Source organism: Cajanus cajan, chromosome 10 (assembly GCF_000230855.2).
Source record: "Cajanus cajan strain Asha chromosome 10, NIPB_CcT2T_4, whole genome shotgun sequence".
In the NCBI taxonomy this organism is placed as follows: Eukaryota; Viridiplantae; Streptophyta; class Magnoliopsida; order Fabales; family Fabaceae; genus Cajanus; species Cajanus cajan.
The window spans coordinates 11,339,903-11,350,798 of NC_138526.1; the positions used below are offsets into that span (position 1 = coordinate 11,339,903).

General features: G+C 32.1%; 1 protein-coding gene across 21 annotated transcripts; it reads right to left on the reverse strand.

Moving 5' to 3' along the window:
- Nucleotides 1-2,840: 2,840 nt before the first annotated feature.
- On the reverse strand, nt 2,841-9,722 carry LOC109805468 (uncharacterized). 21 transcript variants are annotated; one of them, XR_014430145.1, is made up of 7 exons: nt 9,409-9,716; nt 7,915-7,998; nt 7,501-7,597; nt 6,891-6,965; nt 4,573-4,687; nt 3,368-3,594; nt 2,847-3,260 (listed from the first exon to the last, which is right to left on the reverse strand). XR_014430145.1 is itself a non-coding variant. In XM_083065483.1 (7 exons), exons 3-6 carry the CDS (start codon nt 7,522-7,524, stop codon nt 4,597-4,599), a joined length of 306 nt encoding a protein of 101 aa, XP_082921609.1. In that variant the 5' UTR covers nt 7,525-7,597; nt 7,915-7,998; nt 9,409-9,720; the 3' UTR covers nt 3,428-3,594; nt 4,573-4,596. The 21 variants fall into 21 exon arrangements, 4 of the variants coding, with proteins under 4 accessions (XP_082921609.1, XP_082921611.1, XP_082921610.1 ...); XR_014430138.1 differs by having other exon boundaries at nt 2,861-3,260; nt 6,876-6,965; nt 9,409-9,714; XM_083065483.1 differs by lacking the exon at nt 2,847-3,260 and adding an exon at nt 6,204-6,309 and having other exon boundaries at nt 3,428-3,594; nt 6,876-6,960; nt 9,409-9,720.
- Nucleotides 9,723-10,896: the final 1,174 nt, after the last annotated feature.

Consider the following 10,896-nt stretch of genomic DNA (forward strand, 5'->3'; position numbering starts at 1 on the left):
TATGAGAGTGGTGCTCAAGTAGGCCATTGGATTTAGGAGAGTGGTGGTCAGGTAGGCCACTGGGTTGGGTGAGTCTCCTCTAATTCCTTAGCTAGTGTTGGAGCGGGGTATGAGGTCGAGGGTTATTCCCTTAACCAAGTACTCGGGAAGGTGCGTGGATCCTTGTGGATAGTCGGTGGGCAAACTCCACAATTCACTTGGTAATGCATGCCAAGGTCATGGTAAGCCTGTACCCAACTGTGCTATACCTGACGGTGGATCTGGACTTCCAATTGTGTAAGTGACATCATTCGAGTAAACCTGAGTGAGGATTATATCCTGTCTAGTTGTGACCGAGCGGGCGCATTGGGCGTGAAAACAGTTGGGTGGTTTCGGTAGGATGGGATGTCACTTATACTACTCTGTTGTTAGGGAGATCTCCTAGGTGTATGCGTGATAACGCATTAGATGATTGATAAGCATTGATATCTGTCATGAGTTACATATGATATGCATGAGTAGTATTGGATAGAGTGTATGGTGTGACTCTATGATCATGACTGATAGTTGGGTGATTGTGTAGTATAGATTATTATTCTATACTTGTATGATTGATTTTTGAACTCTAGCTTACCCTTCTGTTTCCATGTGGATGGACTGCGATGATCATACCTTGTATGGGAGCAGGTTAGGACTAGCTTGGAGTTGAGGTGACCGCTGCAAGACGGGTAATTTGATCCTCGTGTTAGAGTTACTATTTTGGGTAATGGTTCTGTTTGTGCTTGACCGGCACTAGAGAATATTATTTTTGGAATGACTGTACATATATGGTGTTCTATTTTATAACCAGAAACTTAGTTATTGTCATTCTTATTTATACCTGTATGTATGAGTTATCCAGCTTAATATTTTTCTTAGTTCACTAGTAGTAGTGCGATTCTACTAAGTGTAGAAACCATGACGGGTCGTTACAAAATAGAAGGAAAAAAGGTAAAACCTTGAAAAACAATGGAATACAGTACCTTCGTAAAGGTGCAATATAAGACACATCTTGTCTCGTTGGAATTTGCTTTTTTACGAGAATTAATGCTCCAAGCATGTCAAATACAATTGTACTGCAGTCTCCCCCAAAACAAGCGCTAATGATCCCTTTTTATCTCTGTTGTGATTCCTTTTCTAGCCGGTGTGGCTAGTAACCACCCAGCTCTTCCCATTATCTGATGGGTTTCTCATCATCTTTGATTTTTTTAGCTATTGGTTATTATTTCCTTAACTCTCAACTGCTTTACTTATTATCTTTTTATATTTTTTTTATGCCTTATTGTTATTTATTATTTTTTTAGCTGTTGCAAAATGAGTAGCATAACTGCTTTATTCTTTGACTAAGTTTTCCCACTTATCACCTTCCATTTAAAATTTATTTTTTTTAAATATAAATTTTTCTCAGTAAATTTTTTTATTCATATATATTTAAATAATTGTATAATGTTATATACTAAAAAGTTAATTATAAATAAAATAAAATAAAAACATTAAAACAGTTTATAGAAAAATATTTTATTAATGAGATCGACTTAATTTTTGTCATTATAAAACAAAGTTTCTACTAACATAATATCGAATTCCCTGATCGAACCTCTCTGGGTATAAAATATAAGTAATTGTTTGGCTAAATATTTGACCAATACTTCGTTAAGATTTATAAAGAAAATGTAATGGTTCAATTGATAATTATATCAAAGGGGAAACTCAAACAAACACAATATTTTTAACATCTCAAGAAAGTATGTTTGAGATATTTGACAGTTACCTCAAAGAAGCAATTACATCCACTTTTGGAGTTTTGCAATTATCACACAAAAAAAAAAAGTTGCATTCACTACTACAAATTATTAAATTTCATGCAAATTTTCCTACAAAAATTTTATAAAAATTTGCAGGAAACATGTTTCATGCAGAATTTTTTACAAAAATTTAGTTGCAGGTAAATCGTTGGTAGAAAATTACTTTCTGGGAAAAAAATTTTGTAAGAAGTTCATGCATAAATTTTTCGCAGGAAATTTCCTGCGATTTTTTTCATAAGAAAATTCGCAAGTAATACATTATTTTGGTAAATAATTTTGCAAGTAAATTTTCTATAGATTTTTTTCACAGGAAATTTTATAGGAACTTTTCCTACAAATTTTCTTTCTATAGGTAAGTTTGCAGGAAATTTTCTTTCTTTTTTTAAAATTTTTGCAGAAGGATGAGGAATGGTGGAAGCGGTTGAACAATAAGCTTACTGAAAGATGGGAATCCCGGTAACTGTTGAGTTAGTTTCACATGGTTTTGATTCTACTGGAAGCTTAACCAATGTGATTTCACTGTTTCTGTGGATTTTCACTAACATTGGCAATTTCAAATTCAGCTTCTGTTTGCTTATTGTGAATTTCGTTTCATTTTTCTTGTCTTGATTAGGGCTTAGGATGTACTTTTTGATTGAAGCTACTTGTATTGTGAAATGTAATTGAAGTTGCATGTCCTTTTTTTGTGATTCAGGAGAAGACCAACAAATATAGAGCCAGGGTTAGGGAAATGGGTATCATATCTAAAACGTGAGAAGAAGTTGGATTCACTAGTTGGTGGTCGTCCAACTACTCCTCCAGCTCCTAAAGGAATTTACATATATGGCAATGTCAGCAGTGGTATTTACCTTCTTGTATTATTCTTTTCTTTATTTTTGGATGATGTTTATGCTTACCTGTATTCCAAACTTATATTATCTTAATTTGATTTCCAAGAAGAATGTTAGCAACACGAATAGATAGTTAGATAATCATAAAAACATTGTCACACAGAACAAAAACCTCATCATGAAATAATGAACAAAAAATAAAACTCAATATGAGTGCATATCATTGGTAAATACCATTACTCAATCTATGTCCAAGATGTTAAAAAAATATTTTTTTAACTGGACACTACCATCAGGTAAATACCAATTAAGGACTACAAGAGGCTAAAATGTGTGGTTCAAGTACGAAGGAACCCAATGTAAATGGGAATTTTGGGCATATGTAGTATGTTATTCTTTAAGCTACGTACAACCATTTGTAAACAAGACCAACCCCACATTTCATAGAGAGAGTAATTAAGGTTCTTAACATATAACTGCAATGTCAATCTATCTTTACTAAAAAAAAAATATATCTAGTCAAAAAATAAAGTATCTAGATTTAAAATCAACACCTATATTAAGAAAAACTCCATCCAATCTTCACTAAGGCTTTGTTCAATCACACCTACATCATAATAAAAGTAAAACCAAAAAAATATTTATAAGTCAAATTTCACATGAAAATTATAAATAAATCATAACAATTAAATAAAGTATATTAAATCAACACACCTATCGATATGATCACTCTTTTCATCATCATCATCATCTTCACTTTCATTACTAAGTTGAGGTGATGAATATGGATGAGAAGAAGAGCCAACAAATCCCAAGTATTGCATTAAAGCGTGCACTTGGTTCGTAGTATCTTGTACTTCTTTCTTAGTAGCTTGCATTTCTTTCCTAGCATCATTTAATTCTTGTTTCATTTGTAGCTTCTCTTCCTCTTATCATCCATACTGTGATTTAAAAATATATATTAAATTTAAGTAATAATTTTAAAAATGAATTGAAAAAAATCTTATTTTCAAAATTGAAGATCAATGAAAGTTTTCATCAAAATGACATAGTATTGGATGTAATTTAGAAATAAATAATAGATACATATATATGATTTGCAGAACATAATTTAACTTTTTCCCCCCTTATTTAATTAATAACGTTATTTTCAAAGAGATGAGTGATTTTTAAAAATTAAAGAAAAGATATGACATTCTTAAATTTAGACGTCATGTGTTGGTATTTTTCAAGATAAGTAACAAAAAACACATTTACGCTAATTAGTTTATAATTTATAATAACCTAAACATATAATTATATATAGGTAATATAAGTCATACCTCACACACTTTGATTTATATTTATCTTATTTATATTTTGAAAACACCCATATAATAATGAAAATATTATATAGTGCATTGTTGTGTGTATCGATGCGATCAGGATTGGTTGCATTTGAAAAATAATTGGCTTAAATTTTATTTAATAATTTCAGACGGATTTAAATCCGTAGGAAACTCCGTTAGAAATTTCAGACGGATTTAAATCCGTGGGAAATTCTGTCAGAAATTTCAGACGAATTTAAATCCGTGGGAAATTTCGTCAAAATTTTCAGACGGATTTAATTCTGTCGAAAATTTCAAACGGATTTAAATCCGTCAGAAATTCCGTCGAAAATTCCATCATTTAAAAACCCTTCAGAAATTTCCCACGGATCTAAATCTGTGGGAAATTTTCGACGAATTTTTGTCTGTGGGAAATTATCCGTGGGAAATTTAACTTTTTCTTGTAGTGTTAATGTATGAATTTGATTTCTTAAATCATCAACATCCTCAATAGAAGACATTAACGATTGATTGGAAGATGTTACTAATATTTTTCCCATAGACCCAAGTCCAAAGACTTTTCCATTTTTCTTTCCAATTGCATCTACCCACACATCAAGTCAGAAGGCGTGTGATTTATGGATGGTTGGCTATCAGCTCCATCCTCTCCTGGAGTAAATGTTGAGCTTTGAGAGGATAATTCAAACTTTCTTTTTTCAAACTTCTCCTACATCATAAAAAAATTCAATTAAATTCTATGTAGTACATATTAGCTATAACACAATATAACATTGGACTCTATTATTAATTAACAAATCAATCAATTATAACCACCAAAGCTAATCTTTCAAAAATGGATGAGAAAATTATAGCAGTTATTAATTAATTAACAATATACACACCTTTTTCTATTTATCATCACTATTGAGAGAATAATGACATTACTATTATGTTTGAGATTTTATTCACTACTAGAAAAAATAAAATTTGAGAGGGAAGAAATCCGTCACTAATCTTCATAAAATCCGTCACAAATAAATTAGTGACGGAATTTGTGACGGAAATGATTCCGTCACAAAATTTGGCGTCACAAAATATTTAGTGACGGATTATTTTCTCCGTCACAATTAGTGACGGAATTAAGGCATCACAAACAATATAATTTCCGTCACTAATTTCTAACAATAAATGTTTAGAAAATAAAAATCCGCCAATTTGTGACGCCTCTAACTCCGTCGCAATTTGTGAAGGATTAAATCCCTCGCAATTTGAGAGGGATTGAGAGGTATGTGAGTCCGTCACAAATTGTGATGACACAAAATCCCTCACAAATTGTGATGAACGAATCTGTCACAAACTGTGATGCCAAGTATCCATCACAAACTGTGATGCCCAGTATTGACTAGAATCCGTCACAATTTGCGACGCCAGAATTCCGTCTCAATTTGCGACGGATAAAATCCGTCACTAACTGGGCTGAATCCCTCACAAACTTGGCGTCTTTGATGACTAAACTATTGTTTTAAGAGTCTGGTAATCGATTACCTATACATGTAATCGATTACTAGACAATGAAAATCATATGTTCAAAATTTACTTATTAAAAGGTTCTCTGGTAATCGATTACCCATTTCTTGTAATCGATTACCAGAAGATAAAAACTTCAAAATTTGAATTTAAACTTTACAACAATGCCTTTAATTACAACAGGAAAATCATTACAACCTATCAAATAATGAATAACACATCTATAGGCAGCAACACATCATGCTTATTATGAACTGCGGTTGGGATTTCATAGGTTATTAGGCTTCATTATAAGGATGCCAATGCTAGTTGTTAATGATAAATTTTCCTCGTTTATTAAACTTCAATCAATCGACTTAGTCAGAACAATAGAGTCAATAGTTGAAACGCAATAGCAAATTTATAATAAACACAAGTCCATCTCCTAATCTTTATTAAACAATTGCACTTGAGATTGCAATCAGGGGTTACCATCAGTTTCCCCATTGACCATGTTTCTAGAATCCTATGCCACTAAAATATAACCACATGCACGTATAACCACTAAAATATATTAGTAGTTCATACAAGCTATCATACTCCTTCCATTTCGCTTTATCTATCCGTTTGAGAAAATAGTCAACAGATTAAGAATGTAATTTTCTAAAAGTATTTTTAACTTCTTAACTTTTGGCCACTTTTTCTGTCTTTCCTTTCTTTGAATTCTAACTACCCACCTTGTTCCTGTGCAAATCAGGGAATTAACTAGTCTGAGACAAGCCCAGCCATTGTCCAAAGTGTGTGCGCATGACCACAACTTTGTGTTAACCACTCTCCCTTGGTCTGTCATTACAACTTGCAATTATTCTCACGAATTCAAATAGTTCCAGGATTTTAACTCAAATGTTAATTCAGGCAAAATCAGAGTTGAATAAAATCGCACAAAATCTCATCTAAACAACCACCAGTGTTGTTTAATTACTTAACTTTATTTACACAAGTAAAGATTTTTCTACAAACAGAAAAAGAACATAACATGCATGTGAGAGAACTTTTGTGAGCTGCAGAAGGCAAGTTGAATTGACAAGCTCAGTTGATCTGGATAAATGAAAGCACGGAATCTGGCAATCTATTATGATAAACCATCCCAAACTAAACTATATCTTCTGCTGCATGCACGTGTAACCATGTATTTATATATATCTGCACACTATGGGTGTGCAATTTTGATATATAACAATTTAAGATTTAGAAAATGTTTGGATACGAATCAAAAATATTTTTAAAAACATTTCTATTATTGGATCCAAACATACTATAATTTCATCTACATCTCCTTGAACATCACTAATGACATTGTACTATTATATATATATATATAGCATCAACTTAAACTGGAATTGTCCTACCAGAAGAGGATGCACCTTGCTGTTGCTGCTCATGATCATTATCACCTTCTTCATCTTCGTTCTCCCCACTCAACTCCTCCAAGGACTTCCCTTTAGATTCCAGAACCAAGAACGTGAAAAACAAGCCAAGACAAATGAATTAAAGAATAGTATATAAGAAACCCAGTTGACTGAGCCAAAATAACAAACAAACCAAGAATACAAGCAACAAAAAACAAATCATTAAATATGAGAGGCATTAGATTCCAATGAAAAATTCAAAACTCCAAATAAGATGCAACCATGCACCAAGAACAGTTTGAGTGGCTCTGGTGATGATTTTGAATGTCAGAAGAGATTTTAGAGTCATCATAGCCTAATTTTTGAACAACAAGTCCATAAGGACAATGCAAGTTCCATCTAATTTTAAGGCTCTCTAGGTCAAAGACAAGGTATACACTCAACCTGTCAATTAGAAGCACTACTTCATTAAGAGGCATCTAGAAAGAAAGGTCAACATACATCTAGTTCAAGCAATCCAGTACAGTCATAATTAACACACGGTAATTACATTCAGCACTTGGGAGGTTGATTGACTTAGTGAATTGTTATTAACAGTTGAGTATCCAGAACCACTTCAACATACCTTTTCAAGACACGGTAATTGCATTCATCACTTGGGAGGTTGATTCACTTAGTGAATTGTTATTAACAGTTGAGTATCCAGAACCACTTCAACACACCTTTTCAGGATAGTTGGGAACTGGTTAGTACATGTAGAGCATGGTACAATGCCTTCTAGACATTTTGGAAACTATTAAAATTCACGTGTTACAAGCAATAGACAAACACATATATCTATCAAAGTCCACTCCCTCTTTGAAAAAACCAATGCCAAAACACCATAAGGAAGCTAAGAATAGCATCCTATCTAAATAAACGGAACTGGCAGATTGCCATTAGAAGGAAAGAAAACGTTTTCAATTACAAACCATATATACATACATAATTATATTATATATATATATATATATATATATTAAGTTTTCAGAAATATTACCTTCAAGGAATTTAGTACCCCAAATGTTTGATCATGACTGGATCCATCAATGTCTTTATCTTGAACAGCTTTGGTAACAACATCCTAGAAGGTAGAAAAAAATATGTCAGGAAACAGAGTTACCTAAACATATAAAGGTACATGTGGTTATTCTCGACCACAACTGAAATTAATAGATACAAAACCATTTTTACGCATACAAAATAATGAAATAAAAATTGTGTGACTTGTGACAACCTCTCGTAATAATACAGATTTGAATCAAATGGAAACTACATTAAATCCCTTAAGTCTCTTTCATCCAGCAATTGAACAATGCATACAAAATAGAACCACATGCATATTCACACTTAATATGTTTCTTTTGGGATGTGTTGAAGTTTGAGAGAGAGAACGAATAGTAAAGCATTTTTTATATATTATTCAATCTGCATATTACAAAGTACAGAGAGCTATTTATAAGGCTAACAGCTTCTAACAGAAGCTGTAACAACCTAACAGACCAAAAATCAGCAGTGATTTATGAGATAAAAAGCTGATTTTAATTGGAAAATAACACCACCAATACCTATAGTATTATATCTAAGTTTTGTCTCATCAATAATGGCCATCAATGTACCCAATGCCAGCAATATATTATCATAAATGGCCTCTTCTTTTACTAAGCATGGACTTAAACTGAACATTAATACATGGCTAAATTCCATATTATTTCTTAATGCCAATAAACAAACCATTTATACCTATGCCAGTTTTGCAGGCATGTTAACCAACACATGTAACATCTTCATTTTACTTGTAGACTCATGCCCCTCAATGTTTTTGGGCTCGAAACGACCAACACAAAGTGATACATATTTACTCCATACAGGTAACAGGCCCCTCTCCATGCAGCTAGAAGTATCTTAAATATATCTTGACACTTGCCCTTTACCTCAACAAATTGCAGAATGTAAGTGGTTGCTTTTTGTAGAATCAGGCAACAACTTACAGGGACACATTTGAAAACTTTCCCCAAATGTAATGTTCAAAATTTAATAAACAAAAAATAAATGATAGGCACACTCGTAAATTATCAACATCACAACCGATATAAAATGAATAATTTAGATGAGGGCCCACTAAAGCAAAATTCATGGGTTTCGGTAACAAAAAGAGATCCCTCAGTTCAGCTGACCCTAGGAGATGTTCAATAGACTGACCATATAGTGGAAAGACACTCCAACGCACCATCACAGACAAAAGAACAGAGATGTCCCAATACAAACTCTCTAACACAGACAACAGAGATATATGCTCAAGATGAGAGCTGAGAAAAAATTCAAGAGATGAGTTGGAACAAGATTGTAAATTTAGAAGAAATGGTTTTGAATGGTATCATGCTAGAGAAAGGGCAGAGAAGAGGAAAAAAATGAGTCTTTCTACTTTCAGGCCACACAATCCAATATGTAAGTAAGCAAAGGAAGAGGAAACAGCAACAACATTGAATCATACTTGAAACGTCGGAAGCGAGGGCTAGTGGTGCGTGTGGCTGAGCGGAGAGGTGCGCAGCGGAGTGGTGTGCGCGACTGAGCGAAGCAATGCGCGGTTGAGCAGAGCAGTGCGCGCGGCTGAGCGGAGCGGTGCGGGTGGCTAAGAAGACCGGTGCGCGCGACTGATCAGAGTAGTGCGTGCGGCTAAGTAGAGTTGTGCGTGTGGATGAGAGGAGCGAAGTGAGAATTTTCAGGGATTGGGTGAAAAATTGGAGGGATAGGGTGAAAAGAAAAACTGTGCGGGAAAAGTAAAAGAGGGAAAATGATTAAAAAAATTTCAGGAAAGAGTGTGCCTCTCTTTAGGGTTTAAACCCGTTCCTCTCCTCTCTATGCGTTTTAAAAATATATTTTTTATTTTGAAAAAAAAAACTACCATTTTAACTCCTATAAATAATATGGAATAAATATCTTTAAAATACAATTATTTTTAAAATTACTACCTTATATTTTTATTAATTAAATTAATATATAAATAATATTTTGAATTTAAACTTGAAAATAATGATTAATATAATTTAATTTAAATGCAAAATAGTAGTATTTCAAATTTAAAATAATAATATATTTATAATAACAATAATAATAGTTCAATTTTGAAATTTTAACAAAATTTTAAAGTTTTATGTACAACACTTTTTCTTTGGATATAAAAAAATTATATTCTCTCTAAATAACTACATAAAATCTTCTAACAAAAACACAAGATCGAGTAATACTTGTCATATTAATATTCTCTCTAAATGATTTAACACAGCTGGAGGTGTGGTGGCCAGCGAGAGACTGTTGGAACGGTTTAACACAAAAAGAGGTGTGGTGGCCGGGTGAGGGACTGTTAGAATGGTTAAACGGAGAAGGAGCTGTGGTGGCCGGCGAGGGAGTGTGGATTCGTTTAACAGAGAAGAGAAAGAGGTCTGCTAGGACAAAAGGGAGTGTGGATTCGTTTAACAGATTTTAGATTTTATTTATTATGTTTTATAATAAATAAAATCCAATATTAAATCAAAAGATTATAAAAATCATAACTCAAATCTAGGTAAATATTTTGATATTAAATTTATTATATTATAATTAATTAAATATTTTTATCAAACAAACTCATTCAGATTTTAAATTTTATTTACTATCTTTCATAATCAAAAGAAATCCAATATTAATTCAAAAGATAATAAAAATTATAACTAAAATATTTATAAATTTTCTAATATTAAATTTAGAATATATTAAAATTAATTAATTAAATATTTGTATTTAAGAAATTGTTAAAGATTTTAGATATTTATTTTAAAGTTTTTATTTTATTAAATTAATTAAAAATTAATTAAATTTTATCACTTTTTAATAAAGTGAGTGAATGATAATGAATTAACTAAAATTCAAAAATATATTTTAATTAAAAATAATTTTTTGGTTAATACAGTAACTAAAAAGTATTATAATAAATGATTAAACT